This window comes from Aspergillus ibericus (genome assembly GCF_003184845.1).
Source record: "Aspergillus ibericus CBS 121593 unplaced genomic scaffold BO80scaffold_6, whole genome shotgun sequence".
Classification (NCBI taxonomy): domain Eukaryota; kingdom Fungi; phylum Ascomycota; class Eurotiomycetes; order Eurotiales; family Aspergillaceae; genus Aspergillus; species Aspergillus ibericus.
The window spans coordinates 109341-134237 of NW_020292104.1; the positions used below are offsets into that span (position 1 = coordinate 109341).

Genomic DNA, 24897 nt, shown 5'->3' on the forward strand with positions numbered 1-24897 from the left:
GTCAGCCGGGAGGGACTTGAGCTGGCCAGTCCTGTCCTGAGGCGCGTGTTCTCCTTCTGGATCCGGAGTCACGAGACCCAACCTCCCCCTGGCCGACCCTCCTTCGCCTTCGACGCCCAAAAGTCCGAACGGGCGATTCCCTTTTCCTCGGCCTCTCCTGGCTGGGATAAGCCTGAACAGACAGTCACTTACTCACTTACTTTCCCACCCCCTCCTCCGGCTTCAGTGCCTTTGGTTCCTCTTCCCCCCTCCTCGCATTCACCACCCGTCTTCTTAGTCGTCTCTTCACGCCGCCTCCCCGAACGGTGCCAGTTCCGCCTCCCCCTCCCATCCTGGCCTCATCGCGCCACCCGGTCAATGACGGTCCGTCGTCCAAACGACGGAGATTAGTCTCCTCTGCAGTGCCCGGCAGACAATCAGCATCCACCTCGACCTTCCCTCCGCCTGTCCCCTTCCCTAGGTTCATGTCGTTCCCGTCGAGTTCGGCCTCGCCCTCGTCCAGTACCGCCGCCTCAGCCTCCGCCGCCTTCACCGCCCCACCGCCTCTTGCTGGTTTCAGGCCTCATGCGAGCTCGGAAATTTTACGGTTCAATGAGGCTGGCCCTGCACTAGATAGACGCACCGAGAGACAGCGATCCACTCTCAGCGGGTCGGATCGTAAGCGACGGATAGTCAATCTGGAGGGCGATGCGTGGTCGAGCCGTGCAGCTCCCGAGCCGCTGACCGACGCCGGCCCGAGCAGTAGAGCAGAGATGGATAGCAGCAGGTCGATCTCCCAACTCTCGTTTCAAACCCGCCAGGATTCGGCCCTCCCCAGTTCCTCCTATGCCACCCCAGTCGGTCTTACGACCTCACCTTTGGAATCCCGCCCTTTGGGAACTGGATCCTGGTCGCGTGCGGATAACAATTATGTGGAGTATATACGGCCGCACTGGCAACCTGATGCAGAGGTGACGAAATGTCCCATCTGTGGGTCAACCTTCACCTTCTGGTACAGAAAGCATCACTGCCGTAAGTGTGGCCGAGTTGTGTGTGCGTCATGTTCACCGCACCGGATCACCATCCCACGCCAGTTCATCGTGCGCGATCCCAGCCGGTCCCATGCGTCATCCTCCTTGATCCCTCCGCGGACGGCTCCAGCCCTTGACATAGAAGGGGATGACACAGTCCATTCGCCTACGGCTCTCAATCCGGCCCTGGGTGGCGGGGAAGAGGTGCGACTTTGTAACCCCTGTGTTCCGGATCCCAACCCAGAACCACTGCGTGGGTTTGCGACAGTTCGAACTCGTGGGGAAGCCGACTCGGGCACGGGCATAGTGCCGGGACCCTACGTTGTTCCATCCAGTCAATCTCGGCGTCGGTCATATCATTCAGTGTCATCCACCACGAATCCGTACAGTGGGGTGCTTGTAAGTTCCCTCGGCCTCCCCGAGCAGTGCCAAGGTTCTCCATCACTAACCACACTATGATCTGTTGTAGCCCGGTACTTTCCCTTCTCGATCGGGACGAAGGACAGTGGGCTCGAGCGAATACTCGACATTCGGCGGGTTTGGAAGCACCTTTGCTTCACGGTTCCACGAACGGCCTATGGATTACGGTTCGCTGTCCGGTCCCCGCGTCCCTCCTGCACCTATGGGTGCTGGTGCATCTGCTCGGCCACTTTATCCAGCTGCCGGAAGTGCCAGCTCATTGCCCGTGTCGTCGTCGAGAGTCCGGCCTCCGGCCCTGCAGACATCGCAGTGGCGTCGGAACCATGTCGAGGAGCGCGATCTCTGTCCGATCTGCGACCAGGCACTCCCGGCGTTGGGCGAAAACGGGAGCGAGGATGCTCGGGAGGCACATATCCGCGATTGTATCGAAAGCCATGGCCGGCAGGGACGCTTATCACCCCCGAGCGGAAGCCCCGTGGCCCAAGCGCATCTTCCTGTTCGTCTCGTGGTGTTTAAGGCCACGGAGAAGGACTGTGTTGGACAAGACGGCGGGCTGCAGGAGTGTACCATCTGCATGGAAGAGTATGAGGTTGGTCAGTCCCTGGTGCGGCTCGAGTGCTTGTGCAAATTCCACAAGCGATGCATCGTGGAGTGGTTTGAGCGAAAGAAGGAGTGCCCGGTGCATAAGGTATCCTGACTGAGCTGATGGCTTGCTGTCGCGGCTGGATTCGCGTTGTTTTGCAATCGCCCCTCCCCCCCCCGGTCGCATTCTGCGGGGTGGATGTTGATGTTTTGTCCGAGGGTTTTTGAGCCGGAGTCCTGGCTTGTTGTTTCTGACTTGGTGTTTGTGCTTGGCCCCCAATGTGTCTACTGTGATTCGGCGCTCGAGTGGATTTACGTCATTTAAGTAGAGCGAGTACAAATTCGACCCGCAATTGGCTTTGAGGAAGAGTCTCGAGATCTATCTAGCCCGAGAGGGAGAGAGAGTATGTGTAAAGACAGGCTAGATAGTGCACACGTAAGCAGCGAAGGGGTGGTCACTTCAGGAGATATCTACGGAGGAGTAGCCCGTCGATGGGGGCATGCGACACGAGTCCGCGTGTAGTACCGTAGTGATTTGTCGTGGGTACGGAGTATGTAAGAGGTTCTACTACGTACTCTGTAGTAGTGTGGAAGGTGCCCCCCTGATGGCCAGGGAGGGAAGGAATGATGGGCCGCAGATTGGGCGGAGCTGCCAGGCCAGGCAAGAACGAACGAGCAAAAGGTCGGCCGCCCCTCCACTCGAGGCTCCTTCGCTCACCTTTCGCGGCCTCCGCATTTTCCCTTCTCTTCCTCCTCTTCCTCTGCTTCATTCCTCGTCTTGCGTCTCATCGTGGTGATCAGAACATAGCGTCTCACAGACCTGTGACCGGAGTCCTGGATGTTCGATGCGCATCCCTCTCTCCGTTGCCCCTCTGAAATCCCTTTTTAAGCCGACGACCAACCGCCTGAGGCCTCCACGTCGGCCATCGGCCACCGACCGTCCGGTTCTCCGACCTTTGCGACTGCAGCCCAGCCTCCATCGAGCTCTGCTCCCCTTCTGTCGCCCCTCATCTTCCTACCACTAGGGTAAGCTAAGCTTCACATTTATTTCAACGGCTACTATCCATTCCGGGTAAAACCCGCCAAGCGATCGGGCATTTACCTGTCGCTGTCGCCATCGCTGACCATGGCGACCACCGCCCGTCAAGCAGACCCAGGCTGACATGCCATACCCAGTCCCCGCAACCGATGGAGATCGATCCGCGTCTGCGTGCTGGTAGTAATAACGGTCCTGCCAACGGCACAGCAGCCGGTCGCCCATATTTTCCACCCCCCGCCTCCAGACACCCCGAGACCACTGCCGGCCCTTCCGCTCCTGCAACCAGCGACTACCCCGAACCTCCTTCCCCGTTCTCCCCGGCTGACCAGCTGCGATCCGCCGTCTCGTCCTCGAGTGGGCCCAGCTACTTCGGCAGCACCGCCCAGTCCCAGTCGGCGCAATCCATATACCGCAGCGGACCTGATCCTGGCTCTGCTCTCGGTACCACTTCCCGACTTGACTCCGTCGACCCAAACGACCCTTATGCAGAGCTGAGACGTCCGCGCGCCTGTGAAGCATGCCGACAACTTAAAGTTCGCTGTGAGCCGGACCTCACCCACCCCAATGGAACATGCAAGCGGTGCGCGAAAGCTGGCAGGAACTGTGTAGTGACCCTCCCGACACGCAAGCGCCAGAAAAAGACGGACAGCCGCGTCGCAGAATTGGAGAGAAAGATTGATGCTTTGACCGCAAGCCTGCAGGCTTCCCAGGGCCGTGAATCTCTTCCGCCGCCTGCGCCTCTCGACCCACCGCGCGAGGAGCCCGTGGGAAGGCGCTGGCTTTCATCAGCGACGCATGCTGCCCCCAATGGACCTGTATCTATGGGGTCTCCATCTAGCACGGCAGGGAGCAAAAGGCGACACAGTGGAGAGATTAAAGAGGCCACCGCACCAGTGTGTTCCCGCCATTCGAGCCCTAGCGAAGAGCAAGTATTGTACAACAAGGCTATCAAACAATGGCGCGCCATGGGATACGGACCGGAGCCTCAACCGAAGGACGGTGCTGGCGGGGGGGCTGGGGATATAATTAACAGGGGTCTCGTGAGCGCCACGTTAGCCCAGGAGGCATTCACCAAGTATACAGATCGAATGGCCAACCAAATCCCTATGGTGGTGTTCCCTCCAGGGACAACAATGCATGAGGTGCGGCAGAAGAAACCGATGCTCTTTCATGCGATCATTGCATCCGCGGTCGCCACCATCCAACCCCAGGTGCAGTTATCGCTTCTAAACGACTTTTACAAGGTGCTCGCAGAACGAGTCATCGTAAAAGGTGAAAAGTCTCTGGACCTGGTCCAGGCCATCCTAGTTTGCTGCAATTGGTACTCGCCGCCCGATAACTTTGAGGAGGTAAAATTCTATCAGCTGTCGCATATAGCCGTCTCGATCGCCATGGATTTAGGTCTTTATCGAAAGGCTCTTCCTAAGTCCAGGCCTTTTGCTTTGGTTAGGGAACTCATTTCGAAGAAATCCTCTGCAGTATTAGACCTGGATTCCCCGGAGGCGAGAAGAACCTGGCTCGCATGTTACTTCATTGCCGTACAGTCTGTCTTCCCATTCCCACAAATCCAATGGTCGAGCTTATTGTTAACGTTGTTCAATAGGGTTTCTATCTCTTTGAGGCGTGTGAACCTCGTACGATGGCTTCCATACATGGATGAATGCGTGGAGATACTCGAGAAGTCGCCCGACGCCTTACCGTCCGACAAGGCCATGATCCAGTGGGCGAAACTGGCGCATATAATTGAAGAAATATCCGTTCAATTCAATAGTGATGAGGGCCCTTCGGCCATGTCATTCTCAGACCCTAAGTTTCTTTACACGCTTAGAGTCCTTGAGAGGCAAATAGAGCAATGGAGACGAGAGACATCGCCGGAGCACTACTCTCGTACGCCTTATCCTTACAGTTGTCGCTTCAGTACATACTGACAGGTATCCAGCCATCATGAAGCAGTGCGAATGCATCATCAATCTCTTCTTGCATGAAAATGCGATGCACATCGAATTTCACAAAGATGATCCGAAAACGGCAAGCGACGACCTCACAAGTCCTACCAGCCCGGCTCACATAAACGCCCTGAGTGCCTGCCTCACGTCCATCCATGATGCCCTCGATATCCTCTGCTCCATCGATCCCAAGGACCTAGTCTTGGCACCCACCGTCGCCCTCGCCCGAACCTCCTTCGCTATCGTCGCCCTCATCAAGATCTACTCCATCGTCTCTAGCCCGGATACCCGCCTGGGCCAGGTCATAGAAATAAGCAGCTTGAAAACAGAGTACTACCTGGACAAAGTAATCCGTCATTACACTAAAGCGGGCGAAGTTCCCGGCGGCCGAACCCCCGCCAAATTTAGTGTCGTCCTCACATTGCTCCGGAATTGGTTCATGAAACGTAAAGACCAAGGCCCAGTCCTCAAGGAAGCGCTGTCCCTCTACAAGTGTCCCAAGGAGCTTCCCATTGACGATGACAGAAACCAGGTTAGTCCAGGATATCTCACGTCGTCCTTATGATTATTCCTTCCCAATAAATCGAGACCCCTCTCACCTCCTCTGCATGTACTCAGAACTCTCCCGACTAACAGATCTGACTAGCAGCCGCCCAAGTCCGGTCAAACGCCTCTCCACCTCCTCAGCGAAGTCGCTATGGGTGATCCCCAAAACCGCTCTGCGACCGGAGGTCCAGGCCCAACCACCAGGCCGGTCTCCTACACCCCTGGGACAAGCTACACAGACCCTCTCAGCCAAGCACCTGCCACACCTTCCGCAGACCTCGTCTCCCACTCCCTCGGCCCCAGTTCCGGTCCCGGAACAACCAGCACGACCGACTCCTCCACCGAACCATGGGTTCAGTATCCGCCTCCACCGCGTCAGTTCTATCCTACGTTTGGCTCAGGGTACCAGGATGTGCAGGGGTTTACTGACCCGAGTGGAAATGGGATGGTAATGCCTGGGGGACCAAGTCAGGGATTTTTTGTCCCGGAATTGGGAGTGCAGATGGGGTTTGACCCGGAGAACTTATTTGCGCTGGGGAACATGCTGGGAGATGGGATCTTGAATTTGCCATTTCAGACGGATGGGGGGATGGGGTTCTATTGATGTATAGACGGGATTATAGGTCGGAGGTGCTTTGGGTTCCCGGTTTTGGCTGGTTATACGTTGATGATATCCCTACTCTTTTTGGTCAAATAATTTTGTTATTTGTATTTTACTGCCGTCAGGTGATGGGTACATATATATAACTGGACAGGCTACTGGATCTTGAAAGATCCCTTTTTGGCATGTTGGTAAATGCTCGGTCCAAGACTCGGGCCTTGTTCTGATGTACGGACCTCCAAACCATGCCTTGGAATCAGGAGGACGTGCTCCCGATGGGATGAAGATCACGCTGGCAACGAAGCCATTGGCACCCAGAGGCTCAGCAGCTCAACATGTTGTTGAAGACTGAAGTCGAGGAAAGACAGAACGCCCCACTCAGACCCAGTGCCCCGTAGCGGACCAGCGAACCAGAGAAGACCAAAAGTCTCTGCTCGGATCCACATAGGTGATGGTAAAAAAGTGTGCACAGTATCTGAGTTCGATCGGCCGAGGCTTCTTTAGCGAAAAGTAACAGCCGTCGCTGATCGGCGTGACGGGCTACGCCGGGTTGCTGGCAGTCTGGCACGGACTGGATCCGGTCTGCGGAGTGCGGACAGCCATTCTCCACCCGCCGATCAAGTTTCGCAGCGAGCCACCGAATTCTGTAGGAAACAGCGGTCAAGCCTTGCGAGAGGCCGCGGTGGCAGCAGAGTTCGAAATATTGGAGCAATTGCCAATTACCCCAACGATCTCGTGGCATGATTGAGTGGACCCTATCGAATGGTTTGGACGAACTGAATCCCTGCTTCTATCTTACCGCCAGACGCCAATCCTGGCTTAGCTTATGAACCATAAATGACCATGGCCAGCCATTCTCAGCCTCGGTTCTTCGGAGAAGATCCAGCAGGCATGTCTGCGCTAGAGGGTCCCGAATCCAAGAGCCACCTGGTAAGTCAAACGATCAGTTAGCGAGCCTTCAAATTCAGAATGTGCCCCATAGACTAGGGAAGTAAAGAAGACGTACAAGCACACAGGGCATGACATGCCATGATGCGCAGAGATGTCTCATCATCACCTGACAGTGCGATTCCAAAGAGGATGCCTAGACTCCTCATCATATATCTCTAAGATAGCACGAATCAGTCCTACTCAAGAAGTTGTTATTTCGAACAACCTACCTCAATTATCTGGATATCTTGCCGTGGACTAGGAGCCGAGTAAAAGTCTCTGAGTTCCTGCTGCTGGATCAGAGCCTTGGCCATGCAAACATGCTGTACTGCAGTAGCTAGGAATTCTGTTAATAGTTGAGGAGACCACAGCATCAAGGATTTATGAAATACCATGTAGGGACTTGGTAAACCAAACCACGGGGAACGGTCTTCCAATCCTTGGGTCTGCAGCTGAGTGATGCAGTGGTCGAAAGCTGTCTGGTTTGCCTATATCCCAGGCATGAATCTTTTGTTTCAGGGCGCTCATACTGACTACTTCAATATGCAACGATTGGCTCACGCCGTAGCAGTGATTGATCGTCTCTGCCAGAAGCCAAATGGCTCTATGCGTCCAATCTCGATCAGTTTGGGTCGATGTATGTTCCCACAAGTGGTGCAACCTTTCTCCAAATGGACTCAATGTCAATCGCAGGGGTTTCTGATAGGCTAATGCGAACTGTATATCTTGCATCACAAAAACCCAGAACGAAGCTTCCGCAAGTCCGCCTGAAGTAGCACATTCGACTTGAGAGCTGATATATACGGAACCAGCTAAAAGGTGTCGTTGGAGGTCATTCGATGGGTTATGAGCTGCTCATGAGATTAGAGGGTCATATCAAATTTTTGGGCTTCTGTCCAACCTCACGTACAGGAAATTTGCTCAAAGAAGCGCAGTATAACAGTGGAGGCAAGAAGAATATCGATACTGATTTCGGCCTGTCTATTTTCCAGAAGTGGGAGGAGTATCCCGATGCATCGCTCATGATATTCATCCGCAGTATTCGGGGGAATGGTGTGACTCGTGTGGGAGAGGTGACGAGCCGCTATGGCTAGACATGCGTATAGTAGGAGGGGATTTGCGGGCGCTCGTTCAACCACATCCAATGAGAAATGCCTCTCATGGTCGCAAATATCCAACTGTAAACTGACGATTAGCCTAAACAGAAGCGGATCAGGATCGGAGGATGGGGTAAAGCACCCATGGGCCGAGCGTTTTTCGGAAGTGTCGAAGGAGGAAAGCTTCGTTAAAACTCTTCACTTTCTGTAGATTGCTGAGTTCATCAAACGCGAAAGGTATATCGACGGGATCGAGGTGCTGCGCATTGAAGGTTCTTGATGGTGTCGCGTCATTCGGAGAAAGCACAGGATGCAGGTCATCCGACGACCTTGGTGCTGCCATGGAGGCCAAGGGCCGATGTTTAGATGCGGCCTTCCGGGAAGATGGAGATGCGTTTACTGGAATGACGTGGTAGTCGGCGGCTGTACGGTCTGTCTCGTCCTCGAAGGAAACTGAAACGTAGTCATTAGTGCGAGGATCTCCCAGCCATCTAATAGCAGAGGATGGACGAACCATGAGCGGGCATCCCAACCCATACCTGATCGGTAGGGAATGCGAGGTTGCTCTCTCCGTAACGAGGAGGGCCCTTTGGCCGCAGCGATGGGTTCTGCCCGTGTCGAAAAGTGACCTCTTCTGTCTTCGTGGGCGCCGGGATGCACTGTCGCCCCGATCGCTGGCATCGCAAGCACGAGGACCCAGTCTTGTCACCTAGGATCCACCATTAGAGGTTCTGCAACGTAAAAATTCGCGACCTTCCGTTCGGCGGACGGTTGTCGGAGGGAAGAAACGTTACATTTGAGATGGCGTTGACGGCAGGTGAGACTAGAAACCAACATTTGCATTAGCTGGCATGGCAAGAGACTGGAAGACAGGCACCAGAAGACTGTCACTTACCATCCCCTCATCACGTTGTTCTCAGGTCGGTCCTCGGCAGGCAATCGGGAAAGCAGCCATGGAGGGGCAGAGACATCAACGGCAGGACGCAGCCATTGATGTGCGATGATAAAGAGGAAGAAGAAGGGAGAGCAGCCAGAGTGCACGCCGACGACAGCGCTGCAGCTAAGAGGCGACCGCCTGGGGGGAGGGTGATTATGATGGGCAGAACAATGGTCAACGGTTAAATGCCCAATGGAGGATGGTTCATGCGGAGTGGGGAGCCGGCGTGATGGCCATGGACCCCAAGCAAATAAGGATTGGAGGGGCGAGGCAAAGGAAAGAGGAACCCTATACAGAAAGGAGGCCGGCTCGAGTCGATCTCTTGCTTAGCGTGAACACCAGAGCCGATGTTCCAAAGTCTCGCTCCAGGTTTCAGCCTTCAGGGGCCCAAACCGACCCCAAAGCATATTATTCGGTCACAACCGCCAACCGGCCCTCATCCGCAACCCCCCAGCGCGCCCGTGTTATTTCCTCGATACAATATTGGGGGATCTAGCCAGGGTTCGGGAAATGAAGCCTTCTCGAATTGTCGCTACTTCCTCCCCGAGGAGCGCATGGCGATTGACATACCCGCCTCTGATCACTGCCCGAAGCAGAAAATCCTCACGAGCTAAATGGGAAGTCCACCAGCGCCGGAACGTTTCGGTTCAAGCTAGCCTAGCGAGAAGCAACTCGGCACTTTTATTTGCACCTTTTCGTCAGGAGTGGTTTCATCCAACTTTCCGCTACAAGTGACTCGTTGGAACTTGGAGGAGTCCTCGGCGTGACCGACTTTGCTGAGCCAGCCGCGCATCGTCCTTGTGGGTTCAAGCCAAACAATCAGCCACCGCGGCCTGGGAAATTGATCATCCTAACCAGCCTGCGGGTTGTTAGTTAACGTCTCGGACACATCGACATTGTCCTTTAATGTCCATTCGACAGAGGCTCACTGCTGATTCCATGCACCCCTGCCAGCCGACGGGTCTAGATTGTGACCACCAGCATCATTGGCCAAGAGCATGAAGCACCCCCGGCAAGTCTGTCTTTGGTCCACGCAAATCCTAGGCGTGCACTCCCTGTTCTCCGGCGAATGGTTTTGTTTTCCACATCACCAAGGGAGGGGTCTGCCGCAGCCCCAGCCTCCGGCTGGTCCGTGAACACTGTTTTCCGCTAGAGAGGGTGTGGGATAGCGGCCACTGCCAATCAAAAAGGCCGGAGTATTTTCAGGACAGGATTACTAGACGGGAGAATCCAGCGACAGCTCATCACTGGGGCTGAGATGCGCTCGGTGACCCTTCGACCCATTGAACCAGCAATCGACTCGCGCAAAACAATTGCAGCAGCTTGTTGGAATGATGTAAGATCTAGCAGCAGAGACCTAAAGGATAACGCTTTCAATCGCACAATTGATTCCGCAGTAGAACCTTGTTCCTAGTGTTCGAGGGCAATATGCCGCTACTAGACCCAATGTCATGGGCTGCATGCAACCTCCGGGCACAACTGCAGCCTCTCTGGAGGTTAATGGGTGCTGAGAGCTTAATGGCTGGGGGGGACTGGTAGATCATAGAGCTAAGTGAGCCAATCGACACCGGATAAGCTTGTTGGAGGGTTGTGGTCGGGCGCGAGTCGATCGGGTTGGAGTAAGTCATCGTAGTAGTCATCAGAGAACCGGAGTAGCGGAGAAGCACGGAGAGAAGGGAAAGCAAGAAAGGAGGCGAGAAAAGCGAGGATAGAGTTCATCGAAAAAAAGAGAGAAGAAGAGACTCGCTCTTGGGAAGGAACGAGGAGCCTGACCGAAAGCAGCAGGCGCGGGGAAGCAGCAGTCAGGTGACGCCCACCAACGCCGCCGCTTCTTTGCCGCCGCCGCCAGAAAAACCCGGATCGGCGTGCAATCAACGACCGGCCTTCGTGCGCCTTGATGCAATTGATCCTCCGCGGCCGCCAGGGATTCCCGTTGCACGCGCTCTCTGCCCTACCAGCGATCATACGAACTGCCCCTTTGGATTCTGAAGCTTCTCCGCCCATCCCCTCTGATCTACGGGCCGAAAACGGGTCTGACTCCACAGCCAACCAGACATTGTCATAGCTTGTCCCTTGCGAATACGACCAGGCGTATATATACGAAAGCTCGTTGGACGACACGCACCGGGTAGGGGTTTTGACAAGGTACCCAGCTGGAGAGCCACTCCTTTTCTGTGGACAAGGCATGGCTAACTTCCCAGAACGCGAATAGAATGTCCCTCAATCGTGTCTCCTATCTGGAGTCCTGGGAACAGAACCCCGCCGCATTCCGCCGCCAACCGCGTCCAGACGACTCCGAGGATGAAGATGGATATCAAGACCTCCCAGAGACTTCGCTGTCATCGTCGTTCCAATCAAACATCAGCCGCCATTCTTATCGACAGCGCCTGAACTTTAACCCATACGCTGGGCCTGGTTGGAGCGAAACGTCTGGTGATGAGGCCGATAGACATCCTCTCCTCAGGGCTGCTTCACCGAGGCGCAGCCGGACCGACGAAGTTGAAACCGAACAGCCCCCAGAAAATCATGTCGCCCCGAAAACACAAGAATATGAGAGTCTGGAGACGACCGGGGCATTTGAGGTTGACCGCACAAAGCGAATCTGTAGGTTCCCCGAGCCGGAAACAGCGGCGTCTTGATGATAGTACCCTTTCTGACATTCGTAAAGTGCAGGTGTGTATCGCAGTCATATATTGCTTTTTCGCTGCAGGGATAGTCTTCGGTTTTGCAGCCATCAAGCCCGTCCTGATCAAAGAAGGTGTCTACCGCAACCAATGCTCGCAGGAAGAGCTCGATGGTGGTTTGGACGTATGTTACGGACAGGAACTTCGGTGCGTCAGCTGGCTCCGATTTGGGGACAAGTCGCTAGCTAACAATGCTCCAGTCTGAATTTGATGTTCACGATAGCGGCCGTTGCCACCAATGTATCTGCCTTGCCCGTCGGGACAATCCTGGACACTTACGGCCCACGGACGTGTGGTGTCATTGGCAGTATGTGTTTGACGGTGGGGAGCCTCCTATTCGGACTTGCGCCTAAGCTCTCATTCGATGCTTACCTCCCAGGATACCTCTTCCTGTCTCTTGGAGGTCCCTTCGTCTTCATCCCGTCATTCCACCTGTCGAACACCTTCCCGGCGCGCTCAGGTCTTATTCTATCCACCCTAACGGGTGCGTTCGACGCCTCCAGTGCTCTATTCCTCATCTTCCGTCTAGTGAACGAAAGGACGGGCGGTGCTTTCACCTCGGCACGATTCTTCATTCTCTATCTAATTGTCCCAGTCTTCATCTTGGTGGCTCAGCTAACGGTCATGCCGACAACATCCTACAAGACTGCTGGCGAGCTCGTCCGGGAAGCGCAAGCCCACATTGCCGCAGAGGCCACCGATCAGATCGATGAAGGCATCAACGACCGTCATGAAGGTGAACGGCAACGCAATGACCGCCGCCTTCACCGGCAAACAGTCATCAACCAGATTGAGGATCTGCTATCCACCGAGCAGCACCAACAGCCACAGCCAGAACCAGAACTGACCAAGCCTACGAATCCCCACACTGCCGGCGGCGTCTGGGGTGCGCTGCACGGCCTCTCAGCCTTGCGCCAAATCCGTACCCCCTGGTTTATCCTCATCACTCTTTTCACGATCCTCCAAATGCTTCGAATCAATTATTTCGTCGCCACCATCCGCCAGCAATATACCTACCTCCTGGACTCGCCCATCCTCGCACAAACTCTCAACTCGACCTTCGACGTCCTCCTTCCGCTAGGCGGCCTGATCTCGGTTCCCTTCATCGGCACGATCCTCGACAACGCAAGCACTCCATTTGTGCTGGGAACCCTTGTCACAACGGCCACCCTCATCGGGATCCTCGGCTGCATCCCAACCCTAATAGCCGGATACGCCAACATTATCCTCTTCGTCATCTACCGTCCCTTCTACTATACCTCGGTTTCCGACTATGCCGCCAAGGTCTTCGGCTTCCAGACCTTCGGCAAGGTATACGGGCTCATCATCTGTCTCGCCGGGCTCGGCAACTTCGCCCAGGCGGGCCTCGATGCCCTGACATTCCGGGTATTCGACAGAAACCCCACCCCGATCAACGCATTCCTCACAGGCACCACGTTCCTGGTTGGTCTGGTGATGGTGGTGTACGTATCCTGGGAGGCCAAGAAAATGGCCGCAGCCTCGAAAGCCGACGAAACCGACGTCGACGCGGCCGTCGCTGAAAATGGACTTAGCGTGCCTGGATTACACGACGGCGTCGATACCCGGGACTGGGCACTCGGTCGGGAAGGCGAGCGCGCGCCGTTGCTACAAGTCGGGGGTGGTAGGCACGGCGATGCATCTTCGTATGGAATCTCCGGCGCTTAGGTGACTCTCCCCTCCCTCCTTTTGCTCCATTCTTGTCATTTGGATACTTTGGTGAGTTTCATGCCTAGTTATACTTGGTAGGCCACTCGTTTGTAGATAGATGCCTTGGATCGATGGATCAACGGACGGATGGGTCCATCGCAAGTTTATATAGTAGTTACTCCAGATCGATGAACATGGATTATGACGAGATGATTGACGGGTGATTCGATTCTATCCTCCCCCGCCTATTCAGGTCTTCATTTACATAGGTATTGAGATAGTTACACACAGGTCTAATATACTGCAGTATTGATGATCGATAGGTACCTAGCAGGCGCATCACATCATCCGGTGCGTCAGCTTCATAATCTCGTAATTCATATCCTATCCAGGGTTCCGGGATCCACGTGGCAGGTGGTAAATTAGATTAAAGAGGAAGAGAGAAGATATTGTTCTCGGCATGCGCGCACGTGCCAGTTGATGATGTATTATGATGGCGACAATTCCTCCATTTTGATCAGTGATTGCTTCACCTCCGTCCAGAGGTCGCTGCCGGCTCGGTCGCAAGCCCGGTCGTACCAAACCATGAGGCCGAGGAGTTTACGCGCGTCGGACCACGAGCCAATCCCGTGGCTGGCGGCGGCTTGGCTGAGGACATGCACGAACCAGGATCGCTCGGGTTGGTCGTCTGCGGCGATGCCGCCCATCATGAGGACCCAAAAGAGAGCGATTCGGGCCTGTGGGTGGTTCCAGGTCGATGCGAGGTCGGAGATTTGAAGTACGTTTTGAATCAGTTTGGCGAGTTGGGCCAGAGGGGTACTCTGTGCGGGCAGAGGGAAAACGACGCCGACGCCAAAAACGAGGGCGGCGATGCGGCAGGCCTCGTAGATGATTTCCTGAGGTTGGTAAGCGGCGAAGCCGTCCAGTTGGCTGGCGGCCGGTAGGGAAAGGAGGGTATGATGAGTCAGGTTGCGTTGGTCTGCGATGAGGGAATAATCGGGATTGACCAAGTGGGCCTTCAGATGCTCCTCGACGACTTTCGTGTAGATGTGCATGGCGTACAAGACCTCCACTAGATCGGAGGTGAGACCAATATCTCGAAGGGGGGCGTATCGGCGCTCAATATCTACGGGCGTGAACCCTAGCATTTTCTGCAGGCTGAGGCCTAGCCGGTCTCTGTGGAGAGGCATAAATGGAAACACCGGGGGCATGAGGAAAGTGCTGCATGTCACAACGTCGGAACTAGAACGGGGATAGATAGCATCGTCAGCCATCAGGAGCGGCAGTGGGAAGGACCAGTATGAATGACTTACAAAGACAGGGTTGCGGCTAGCCCAGGCAGTGTCAAGTTCTGAAGACCACCCCGCAATCGCACCATCTGCACCAGACCTTTGATATGAACCAAGTTCGGAGGGAGGGCACCGTAGATATCAAGCCACTGCAGGCGTGGTAGTGGCGGATCAAACGGTGACGTCAGATGAAGTCCCCGTCCATTATCTTCAGCGACATTATGTGCCATGCAAACTACGCTCAGAATCACTGCATCGCACACCGCTCGGTTGGGATTGCTGACTTCCCGGGTGACGTTCTTGATGGTCTCCATTTCACAGTACTGCAAGATCCGCTGCTCTTCCGGCTGAAAGGAGTCCCGTGAAATCCAGCCATTCACCCACCGGACGCGTTTGTGAGACAGAGAGCCAAACACGAAAGCTGTAAACAGAGTTCGATCCTGTAAAGCCAGCGGTAGCCAGTTGCAGCTGGCTGGCCGCGTTTCTTGGCCAGGAGAAACAGGTGTAAGGCCAGGCCACAATACGTACAGACCTACAGGACGGTCATGGTTAGTTCACTGCGAGCGCAATGCACGGGAGAAGGGGAGCACGGACAATATTCTTCCGTGGCGGCAACTTCCGTTCTTGCCATATCCATTGGATTCATATGAAACGGATCCACGGCGGTACAGCCGAAACTCTCAATGTACTCCGGGGGTGTAGCTGACGAGCGGTCCGGTGGACTGAGGGATTCCGGAGACGTAGTTCTTGATGTAGTCTCGCTTTGGTCCCAAAGACTTCCTTCTAGATTCTGTTGCTGGAGCTGCCAGGAAGTTGCGGGAGATAGCTCCATCTCATCCGGATCAAAGTGGATATGAGACTCGCCTGCCCAGCCCTCGGTAGCGGGCAGATGGTCGGAAAGGCCATGCTCATGTGGGGGAGGGGAGATTGAAAAACTATGGCGGGCGGGTGTTCCGGGGGAGTTGCGTGAGAGGGCAGTCAAAGGGAGAGCAGGAGGCGTCAGAGAGGCAGGCGATGGCGAGCAGTGCGGAGGAGTCAATAAATGGTGACCGATGCCGGGCGGGGGTGGAGGCAGGGGAGGAGAATGACTGGAGGGGTCTGGCGTCGAGGGGGGCTGGCTACTTTCCGGCGAGTCCGCGCCGGACGAGCGATCCTTGGTCTGGTCAGAGATCCATTTGCCCACGTGGGCGCGGACCAGCCGCTGGATCTTGATCCGTTCGGTCTCTGAGGCTGGGCGCGCATTGACGAAGTGGATGGCATCTTTCTTCCGCCCGGTGGTCACAGCTTTGGTGGACGACATTTCGGTATTCCCTTCTTCTCCTTCTTCTTCTTCTTCTTCTTCTTCTTCTTCCACCGCCTAGGGCCGTGGCCCATCAGGAGCACAGGATGCGACGAGGACGGGTGTGCCAAGCAGAAGCCAAGGGTAGCATTCTGTTCGGAAGAGACCAGGCGAGCGAGGGCTGGTGGAGGATGGCGCTCAGAGAAGACAGGCGGCGACGCGGTGGGAGGCAATGGGGGAGTTGGCAGGGCGGAGGCGGAGGGGGTGGTTTGACTAGATCAGCGAGACAAGGACAAGCGAGAGGAGGGGAGACGTAGGAGCATCGGGCCGATTCGATCGGTATCCGGGGGCGACTCGGAGGAGAAGAAATAAAAAAGAAAGGGAAAAGACGGATGAATGGATGGAGTAACCGCAAGGAGGGAGAAGGATGAAAGGAAGGAAGAGAAGAAGGGAGGGAGGGAAGGAGAGGGAAAAGAAGAGGAGGAGCGGGAAGCGAAGAGGCAGAGAGGCCGAAGGGCAGAAGAGCGAGAGAGAGAGAGAGAGAGAGAGAGAGAGGGAGAGAGAGAAGACGATCGTCGCTGGAGCCGCGGAAAGCAGATAACTGCCAAAAAGCAAAACCTCACCATTGGATGATCTGTTCGGGTGGGCTGCTATTGTAAAATTTTCCAGCCAGAGCAAATCGATGGGGATCGCCCAGTCCAGTCCAGTCCAGTCCATTCCATTACTGCGAAAGCTGGTTGTGCCTTGATCCTCTTTCCTCTTTCCTCTCTCCCTCGGGGACTATCTACAGAATAGTGTCGGTGTCACTTTGATCGATCGCCGCCTTCATCTTCATTCTTTGTTGCTGACACCTCCACCTCCCTTTTGCTTTTTCTTATTATTTAATTTGGGTTCCCCTTCCCATCCCATAATCAAGACTCTTCATATTATCATTCTTTCTTTTTTTTTTTTTTTCTCGCTTTTCCCCCTAAAATTTGCGTTCTCTTTTGACAGCCCGGCTGCAACTGGTTCCGATCCGCCCATGGATCCGCCCAGCAGCCCCGTCGGTTGATGCGGGGAACCACCCAGAGAAGCCCACCAAGCATCCAGCCTCTATCATCTATCTCTTTTCTCTCTCACCGGACCAGTCCGGTGCAGACCTGACAGGTCACCTCCCATCACGTCAGTCGGGCTTTCCTAATTTCTTCCTCTGCGTAGCCCCGACTCCGGCACCCTACGGAATCGAAGCTATTGATTTCGCTCTCCGGAGACGCGCGGACTTGCCCCGAGGCAGCGAGCTCCCAGCAGTAGGCTCCCCAGCCGGTTTAAGGTTATTGCTTTGATCGCCTCGCCCAAGGGTACTGCATTGCGGATGATTGGTGGCGTTGGCTTCCTCTCCGCGGTCGGAAGCTTGCCATCACATGAAGGCTCGGCTGTGACGTACCCAGACCAGAGTTCCTGTCCCTGGGGACGGCACAAGGTTGAAATCTGGAGGGCTACGGCCGCAGCTGGCGCACGCCCCATGGTCCTCATCAAGCCACGCATGACTGACATACTCGGCGGTGACAAGGTGGTGCCATGGTTGGGACGTGTATGCTTGTTGGCTGTATCTCTATCTAGAATAACAGAAAGAGGTAACGTAACGCACTTCGTTTCATTAAATCCTGGGCACACTAGTCAAGCTCAATTAATGGGTATTTTCCTCCCTCGCCAGTCACCGGGTCCTGGTACTGCTCCAATGCGTCCTCCACCGCCGCCATGTACCCGAGCACCTTCTCCTCCTGCCATCTCCGTCCCACCACCTGCACCGCCGTCGGCAGACCCGCCATCTTGACTGCGTCGTAATGCTTCCAGGCGCCTTGTGCGATGGCGTTACTGGCCCCGAGCTGCTTCAGCACCTTCTTGTACGGGCCCGACAGCGCATCCTTTTTAGCGTCCACGTGGGACACAGGCAGGACACCCGCCGTGTAATCCAGCAAGTTCCAAAGGAATGTGTAGCCGCACGATGACACCGCGTCATGCATGGCCTTGTGGGGGAGGGCCGGGGTCGCGTTGACGGGGCACAGAATGAAGTCATACTGCTGTGCTTCGGCATCCCACCAGCTGTGCCAGGTGGCCCGGAAGGCTTCGCGCTGCGCGGTCAGCTTCCAGAGCTCGGCTGCAGACTTGGGTCCAAAGCCGCGGATCAGAGTCGCCCACTTGACGTCGCGGCGGATGTACCGCACCCAAAGGTAGTAGAGATAGCGCAGGGGACGCGGGAGATTGGAGATCCGGGTCAGCTGGTCTGCGCCGGGGTCGGAAGGCTCGAAGCTGTGGAGGTGAGAGTTAAACGTGACGCAGCCGTCAGAGTTAAGCAGCTGGGAGGCAAGGTTGAGACCAGTGAACGTGTCAGCTGTGGCGGGGGGTGTGATCTCAGACACCGTGTGTCCAGCGGCAGTGAGGGCAGCCACCGTGGTGGAGATAGCACGTTCAATGGCCGGAGTGGGGGGAACGACACCTAATGCGGATCAGAAGTGTTTAAGCAGGACCATACTGAAAATACGTACCATCATTAGTCATGAGCCCGATCCTCAGGGGCCTACTTTTGGCTTCGACCTCCTCTTCCTCCCTCCAAGAGATCGGATGGACAGTGTGGTCGTACTTCCAAGGCTGCATACCAACAATGGCTTTGGTGAAGTAGGTGAGATCGTTCAATGTACGGGCCATAGGGCTGAAGACACTGGCAACACCCTCTTGGCCAGCCATGCTGGTGTTGACTCCAACCTTTGGCCAACGGCCTGTGCTGCAGCGCAGGGAGTAGATACCACTCCAAGCAGCGGGGACACGAACCGAGCCGGCGACATCAGACCCGATACCAATGCGACCGCCAAGAGCCAGGAGAGCACCTTCGCCACCAGTCGAACCACCAGGAGAGTATTCCGGAACGTGCGGGTTGCGGCAATGTCCCCAAAGCGCGTTTGCCGACTCGAATGACAGAAGTGTAACGGGCAGCGCTGTCTTCGCATATGGAACCGCGCCTGATGGAGTCCATTAGCGCAGGTATCTTTTACCTGAGTGACATGGCAACCTACCGGCATCCTTCAGTAGCCTTGCCATAGGGCCATCCTCCGTGTACGGCTTACACGCAAGCTTAGTGTACCCCAAAGTGATGTCGAAGCCTTTGACTTGCACGGAGTCTTTCAGGGAGATGGGCACACCCGCAAGGGGCCCTTTAAGATTGACTTCCGATTGGACCCATGATTCGGCCTCGGGAAGGAGAAGCTCAGTCACGCAGTTGGTCTTCTCGTGAGCCTTGACCGCCACCTTGCCGTAGGTGCGGAGGACATCGATGGGCGCCAGGGAGTCATTCTGGACCTCGTAGACCAAGTCCTCGATGGGTTTGTTGATGATAGCCCTATCAATTGCCGAGAAAGGAGCATGATAATCCGGAGAAAGCGAAGCGAATCGTGCCGCCCGTTCCCTTCTCTTGAGGTCCCTATGAATAGTCGGTCAGTCATCACGAGGGCAGCATGCGTGCGTCGGGGCTATGAACCTACCGGACGCGACGGTATGTAAAGTAATCAAAAGGAGGAAGCATCGTATCACCAAGGAGCCTGTACGAGAGAGCCCAGGGAGCGAGAGAAAGGGAGAAGCTTCCGCACCAAAGAGGAGTCCGCTGCAAAGCAGGGGCGGTGCCTGCCTTTTATTGCGGGGGAGCCCAACACGTGCGGAGAACCCCGATAAGCCAGACCCGCTGATAAGCGTGGAGCTCAGAATCCGAGAGCTCCCCCGAGCGCCAGCGCCATTCTGCTCAGGAGTCATGGCCCTGTCGAGCTATACCGGCTCTTTCATTCAGTATAATCTTCCCGGGAGGCGACCCAAGTCTCTGTCTTCACAGGCAGATCTTTCACGCAGAGCCCATCTGCGTCTGCTTGTCTCCGATAGCGAAATCAGGTACCACACGTGACTGATAAGGATGCCGACCGCCGGCTCCTGTGTTACCCCATTGGGCAGGTCCATGCGGAGAGGTGTCTCTGTTCGAAATCGCTTATCTCTGTGGTCTTGCTAAACATACGACTACCTAAGCGGATTATAAGCGACCCGCTTGTCATTCTGAATAACAAAAGTCGGCTATCGTAAAATCGGGTTTGTCAATCGCGGGCTGACCTCTGCCAGAGATTGGCCCCGAACCGCGGTGGCTCTGATCCTCGATGTCCCCATGCCGGCTGGTCTCGACTTTCTAAACGTTATCTAAATGAGTTGGCATCAATGCAGAACTTGATAAAACTCGCTCATATCTACTCCGGTCAGCGCCTGCTACACGACACAAGTCCCACATTCACAAGTTGGGTATATTTCTGATAGTTAGCGTTGCACGCCGTAAAAAAAAAACGATTAAATATCATAGATGAGACCTGCTCGTCCATATCCAGCCTGGATGCTGATATTCACAGAGGCCATGGCCTGTCCAGATTCTAACAATCTTCTGCCCGAGTCTAATTCGTCCTGGCGCTTGGGGGTCCACGACTGCTCTCCACCTTGACACCCACGATGCACATCACTAAAATCAAACGTTCAGCCGGGAGTCACTGTGGATCGACCTCTCAAGTCGACCATAACCCACACGTTGTCCAATGTGTCCGGGAAAGTAAAAAGATTCTGGTGATTGGGATTCGCCCACAAAGTTGACAACTGTCAGTCCTCTCAAATCTGATCTGATGGATCTGTCGGAGTGCGAAGCCAGTTTCGAGATTTGAGCCACATGATGACAACTACAATAGCAGCTGCAATCAGCGCTATTATGAGAAAGATCAGAAAGCCGCAGATGAAGGTTCGTCTTTTCTTCTGGCGTTGGCTCTGGATCCAGGTATCCCTGTTTCATAATTTCAAATAATCAGCCAGATGATCATGACCACGCACCAGGGATCATGTTGCAGGAGTTCTACATACGACCAAATTGAGGGTTTCCTTTGATCTGTGCCGCCCTTCGCCTCTTCGTCGAGATGAATGGCGGCGGAGAAGCGTTTCCAGAACGCCGGGTCCCGGACTAGTGCCATCTCACTCTATTTACTGGTTGCAAGACATGGATGATGGTTTTCTGTATGTGCAGGGGTCGGAGATTTGTATCGTCTGGGTCGGCGAGCGGCTGTCCTGAGGCTCAGCCTCAAAGGGGGGGTGCCAGGTAGGTTCTAATAATATCAACCAGGCTATAGATATGCCTGTGAGTAGCAAACACTTGCTGCCAGCTGGAGCTCAAGTGAAGGATAGTTGAACTAGATTCAATAATCTTGATACCAAGGGTATCACCGTGACCGCGGGAATAGAACGAGGGGGGCCAATTGAGAGCCCACGAACACGTAAAACGACAGAACATAAAGCAGAAACATAAGACGGAGGGACGAGCCACGGCATTATTGTGTGAATCCAGCAGCATGGGATGCTGGTGACTTGCAATGCTGTTGTATAGGACCACGAATTCCCCGCGGCGCGGCGGGAATGACTGGACCGGTCCAGGGTCTGTGCGGAATCCGGATCGGCAGCTCTCGGGCCAATCAGCACCTCCGGAATTTGACAGACCCTGCCAGTCATCCAATCAGACGAACGAAAACGGCCCATGGTTCGATTCAGTAAGGTACGCGTCATGCCGGCCGGTTGGATCTGGCCAGGCACAACATCGCGGCCAAGTATTTACCAACAAACAAACGGGAATCGGGGGCGGCCTTCTTCAGACCAGGACCGACGAAGGTGCCGGAAGCGTGCCCGGCATGCGCTCCAGGTCTAAGCCATCCAGGATGGTTGTCCCCGGGGCCTGAGGGAATTCTGCGCATAGCTCCCGAGATCGGGAAAATCTTGATCACATTAGTACTACTCCGTACGTGTACCACATTCCCTGAGTCGAGAGTACCACCTAGCAACTTGAGAGATCGATTGAGGATCTTGCCATGTGAAGCGTCTGTGGTACAAGCTAGATAGTAGCTACGTACAAGCAGGTACTTCGTACATGAACTCGGACTGTGTCCGATGAAGCGTGTCATTCCTGAGGGATGCAGCTGTCACGTACCTGCATGTCCAGTACCACCGGGCTGGTATCTTACCGCAAACTACAGCAGCTCACGGTTGGGTGAATGCATCTAGAAGCAAGGTCAATGACAGACCAATCGACAGCGAATTCAGGAATTTGATGAAGGTCCGTCAAGAAGTGGAAATGGCTGGCATTCGAATATCTCGCGCACGCTCACGACGAGAAACTCGGTAGTTTTGCCCTCCTGGGGTCCCCGAGATCATCTGCAATTCTCGCGCCCGCGAGTCACCGGCGGGGCGGTCACGTTGGGACCCAAACAGGCCTCGTGCAGGCCTGCTTTTGTCTGCCTGTCGCGTCCAGCGCCAGATTCCTCCGATGCTCGTCTGATTCGTTTCCCTCGGGCGTGCAGATGAGGCGGATTGAGTTGTCTGGCGGGCTTGCCAGCAAACGACTTCATCCTTTGGGCTCCCCCGCAGTGGAGCTACACGGATGATGGGTGCCTGACCGCCGGCGGTAGCCTCGCGCATGACTGGCCACTCACTCGCCCTCACACTCTGCATGGCGAGGCGGATCGCGAGGTGCTCCAGCCTCCTGCTCCGATTTCTCTTTTTCTCAACGCTTTCAGCTCCATCAATGCAACGGACACTGTCGTTGTCGTCAGATGTCGCGCTCGCGGGTCCCATTCTAGCCCGGCCATGTTTTCCGCCCATCATCAGGGCCCGAGTTACTGGGGAGTGTTGATCAATGCCGACAAAAGTCCTGCCCCGCTGCTAGAGCAGCTGTGTCTGGAAATCGCTCGCATCATAGTAAGTCAGGCGCGGTGGAGCTCCATGCGATGGTGCAAAGTAAATTGGAGCTTATCCTGAGTCCTCTCTTCTCAAGACATCATTCGATGACTATGCAACCAGCGACCTCACCCCAGAACGATTGGCCGCGTTTTATCGCAAGGTGGGCGGCAACTACGATGTGCTTTTCCTCCAGACCAAACCGTCCGCTCTCTCCTTCATCTACCAGCGCCTAGGATGCTTCCACAGTATTCAACCAACCTCCGATCCTTACAAACCTCCGGCCATCCCCGCTCTACAACCGAACGGCTTCGTGCGATGGCAGACAATCCAGCTGCTCCTCGACCCAGATGAGCATTGTCGGTACCTTCAGAATGCGGTCGAGTTATGGGACATTGAGACTCCGAACGGGGAAACCTTTCCCAAACAAATCCCCCGAGAGGCTTTTCCAGAAATGCCCGATCCAGAAATGGTCGAATGGCACGAGGCAGTCAGCCGGCGGTTTGAACTGGACTATGTCAAAAGGAACATCCTGCGCGTATCTCCACCAAACTTTGGCACATACCATTACCACTTTGCTCATAAGGATGCTCCTTCTACCAAGGAAGAGACCAACGTACCTACTCGCCGCCGGACGACGGCACATCGCGCCCCTGTGGCTCCAGAGGAACCATCGCCTCCCAGCAGACATCAACGACGCCGAAGTGGCGAGTTCCCACCGTCGGCCACCCGTCGAGTGCAATCCACATATTTCCCACGCTCGCCAGAAGTTGAGATACCCCGTCGAGCCCCTTCGCCGCCGATGTGGACCAGACCTTCCCCCAGGGCGAGAGGTCGCGACCGTGTTTCGGCATTCTCACGCCCTGTGAGCCCAGGCGCATCACCAGGACACAGCGCGTCTGATGCATCGTCCGAGGACTCCAGAGGAGCAGCACGCGATGAATCTCCGTCTGCAAGTCGACACAGCCGTCATTTGCACCCATCCACCCCACACTATTCTCACTCTCGCCGTCATTCACACGAATCATATGCTAGGAAACCTCAACGGGAACACTCTCCAGATACCCAGCACCGACCCGCCTACCGGGACATGTACAACACTCACTCAACTAGACCCTACGATTCCGATGGTGCGCGGCGCACACGGCCTTCGAGGGTATACGCCGATGAGCCGGTCCATCCCCGGACTCCGGGCCCTAGCTTCCGCGACCACCCCTTCAGCGACCCGCCTGCTGTTCCGGTTAACACTGAAGTGCCGGTATATACGCACATGCACCCTCGCTACATGAACATGAACAATACCTACGTTGTCCGCCCCCCTCCTGACATCGATGTGTGCGGGGTAGACGGCCATCGAAGGAGTTATCGAGGGGCAACTGCTAATTCCAACGCACCTGGATTCAGCCATCCCACAATTCCGGAGCGCAGTCGATACCCCTCAGGTGGCTACCGGTCTCAGAGATGGGTCAATCCGGTACAGCCATCGCCATCCCGGGGGATCCCAGCCGGTATGCCGGACATGGAATATCCCCTGCGAAGCAGACGGTCGACCATGTATGACCGGTGAGAAAGCACGACAGTACAATTGCCCAATTTTCAAATACTACCTTATTCCCAATGAGACTGATGACTACAACTAATGACTTGTTGAATTAACGGCTGTTTTCCGGTTCTTATTCGTTTAACCTGTTTTCTTTTTCTAATGATTTCCTAATTCTTATTTTCATTTGCACATCCTCGCGGACCACAGCACTACCACCAACGGTACGCATGCACGCATTGATAACGACAGTAGGGACGGCGATTGTGATGACCGGCGTTCTGCTTGGGCGGTTATCGGAATGGTCACAAGTCATCTGGGAGTACTGATGACTACCCACTGACAGATCAGTCAGCTATGTTATGATTAACGACGTCACGAGAGTTAGAAAGTTAGACCCGGCTCTTGCTTTTCCTTTTCTCCTTCTATTCCTTATTTTCCATTTCTATCTTCAACCCCGGACTATCTCATCTCAGCTAGTATACGCTACCTACTATCAAATCAAATCAAATCAAATCAAATCAGATCAAATAACCCTCTTCTTCCTACCCTTTCAACCTCTTG

The 24897-nt window shown here is 55.0% G+C and overlaps 7 protein-coding genes across 7 annotated transcripts; 4 read left to right on the plus strand and 3 right to left on the minus strand.

Moving 5' to 3' along the window:
* The first annotated feature begins 228 nt into the window (after positions 1 to 228).
* On the plus strand, positions 229 to 2297 carry BO80DRAFT_232121 (phosphatidylinositol-3-phosphate-binding ubiquitin-protein ligase). Its single transcript, XM_025714482.1, has 2 exons — positions 229 to 1409; positions 1480 to 2297. Exons 1-2 carry the CDS (start codon positions 465 to 467, stop codon positions 2125 to 2127), a joined length of 1593 nt encoding a protein of 530 aa, XP_025578621.1. The 5' UTR covers positions 229 to 464; the 3' UTR covers positions 2128 to 2297.
* Positions 2298 to 2737: 440 nt separating this feature from the next.
* BO80DRAFT_422140 (putative C6 transcription factor (War1)) lies at positions 2738 to 6306 on the plus strand. The gene is made up of 5 exons (XM_025718750.1): positions 2738 to 3038; positions 3189 to 4594; positions 4655 to 4938; positions 4991 to 5529; positions 5647 to 6306. The coding sequence occupies exons 2-5, from the start codon at positions 3201 to 3203 to the stop codon at positions 6145 to 6147; spliced, it is 2718 nt and encodes a 905-aa protein (XP_025578622.1). The 5' UTR covers positions 2738 to 3038; positions 3189 to 3200; the 3' UTR covers positions 6148 to 6306.
* A 456-nt stretch (positions 6307 to 6762) lies between these two features.
* On the minus strand, positions 6763 to 9347 carry BO80DRAFT_232137 (Zn(II)2Cys6 transcription factor). The gene is made up of 9 exons (XM_025714483.1): positions 9067 to 9347; positions 8966 to 8994; positions 8686 to 8880; positions 8314 to 8624; positions 7985 to 8252; positions 7467 to 7925; positions 7305 to 7411; positions 7151 to 7250; positions 6763 to 7071 (listed from the first exon to the last, which is right to left on the minus strand). Exons 1-9 carry the CDS (start codon positions 9075 to 9077, stop codon positions 6935 to 6937), a joined length of 1617 nt encoding a protein of 538 aa, XP_025578623.1. The 5' UTR covers positions 9078 to 9347; the 3' UTR covers positions 6763 to 6934.
* Positions 9348 to 10980: 1633 nt separating this feature from the next.
* Positions 10981 to 13763, plus strand: BO80DRAFT_399543 (putative MFS transporter Fmp42). Its single transcript, XM_025717473.1, has 4 exons — positions 10981 to 11253; positions 11310 to 11712; positions 11777 to 11939; positions 11993 to 13763. The coding sequence occupies exons 2-4, from the start codon at positions 11322 to 11324 to the stop codon at positions 13476 to 13478; spliced, it is 2040 nt and encodes a 679-aa protein (XP_025578624.1). The 5' UTR covers positions 10981 to 11253; positions 11310 to 11321; the 3' UTR covers positions 13479 to 13763.
* Positions 13710 to 16049, minus strand: BO80DRAFT_484653 (uncharacterized protein; the record flags this gene model as incomplete). Its single annotated transcript, XM_025723475.1, has 3 exons — positions 13710 to 14702; positions 14774 to 15281; positions 15344 to 16049. The coding sequence occupies 3 exons, from the start codon at positions 16047 to 16049 to the stop codon at positions 13949 to 13951; spliced, it is 1968 nt and encodes a 655-aa protein (XP_025578625.1). The 3' UTR covers positions 13710 to 13948.
* Positions 16050 to 17641: 1592 nt separating this feature from the next.
* On the minus strand, positions 17642 to 19645 carry BO80DRAFT_491053 (putative acetamidase). Its single transcript, XM_025723676.1, has 4 exons — positions 19544 to 19645; positions 19079 to 19482; positions 18554 to 19024; positions 17642 to 18504 (listed from the first exon to the last, which is right to left on the minus strand). The coding sequence occupies exons 1-4, from the start codon at positions 19582 to 19584 to the stop codon at positions 17681 to 17683; spliced, it is 1740 nt and encodes a 579-aa protein (XP_025578626.1). The 5' UTR covers positions 19585 to 19645; the 3' UTR covers positions 17642 to 17680.
* Positions 19646 to 22412: 2767 nt separating this feature from the next.
* On the plus strand, positions 22413 to 24736 carry BO80DRAFT_422147 (uncharacterized protein). Its single transcript, XM_025718751.1, has 2 exons — positions 22413 to 22814; positions 22891 to 24736. Exons 1-2 carry the CDS (start codon positions 22704 to 22706, stop codon positions 24358 to 24360), a joined length of 1581 nt encoding a protein of 526 aa, XP_025578627.1. The 5' UTR covers positions 22413 to 22703; the 3' UTR covers positions 24361 to 24736.
* The last annotated feature ends 161 nt before the right edge of the window (positions 24737 to 24897 follow it).

Bases quoted from the DNA above. Each gene is read 5' to 3' on its own strand.
- BO80DRAFT_399543 (XM_025717473.1), top strand. From the start codon at position 11,322: ATGTCCCTCAATCGTGTCTCCTATCTGGAGTCCTGGGAACAGAACCCC. The intron at 11,713-11,776 runs GTAGGTTCCCCG...ACATTCGTAAAG, and splicing joins TGACCGCACAAAGCGAATCT to TGCAGGTGTGTATCGCAGTC. The intron at 11,940-11,992 runs GTGCGTCAGCTG...ACAATGCTCCAG, and splicing joins TGTTACGGACAGGAACTTCG to TCTGAATTTGATGTTCACGA.
- BO80DRAFT_422147 (XM_025718751.1), top strand. From the start codon at position 22,704: ATGTTTTCCGCCCATCATCAGGGCCCGAGTTACTGGGGAGTGTTGATC. The intron at 22,815-22,890 runs GTAAGTCAGGCG...TCTCTTCTCAAG, and splicing joins TGGAAATCGCTCGCATCATA to ACATCATTCGATGACTATGC.
- BO80DRAFT_232137 (XM_025714483.1), bottom strand. The intron at 7,926-7,984 runs GTACGTGAGGTT...TCTCATGAGCAG, and splicing joins CTTCTTTGAGCAAATTTCCT to CTCATAACCCATCGAATGAC. The intron at 7,412-7,466 runs GTATTTCATAAA...CAGAATTCCTAG, and splicing joins GTTTACCAAGTCCCTACATG to CTACTGCAGTACAGCATGTT.
- BO80DRAFT_232121 (XM_025714482.1), top strand. From the start codon at position 465: ATGTCGTTCCCGTCGAGTTCGGCCTCGCCCTCGTCCAGTACCGCCGCC. The intron at 1,410-1,479 runs GTAAGTTCCCTC...GATCTGTTGTAG, and splicing joins ATCCGTACAGTGGGGTGCTT to CCCGGTACTTTCCCTTCTCG.
- BO80DRAFT_422140 (XM_025718750.1), top strand. From the start codon at position 3,201: ATGGAGATCGATCCGCGTCTGCGTGCTGGTAGTAATAACGGTCCTGCC. The intron at 4,595-4,654 runs GTCTGTCTTCCC...GTTGTTCAATAG, and splicing joins TGTTACTTCATTGCCGTACA to GGTTTCTATCTCTTTGAGGC. The intron at 5,530-5,646 runs GTTAGTCCAGGA...TCTGACTAGCAG, and splicing joins TTGACGATGACAGAAACCAG to CCGCCCAAGTCCGGTCAAAC.
- BO80DRAFT_491053 (XM_025723676.1), bottom strand. From the start codon at position 19,584: ATGCTTCCTCCTTTTGATTACTTTACATACCGTCGCGTCCG. The intron at 19,483-19,543 runs GTAGGTTCATAG...GACTATTCATAG, and splicing joins TTTACATACCGTCGCGTCCG to GGACCTCAAGAGAAGGGAAC. The intron at 19,025-19,078 runs GTAGGTTGCCAT...GGACTCCATCAG, and splicing joins AAGGCTACTGAAGGATGCCG to GCGCGGTTCCATATGCGAAG.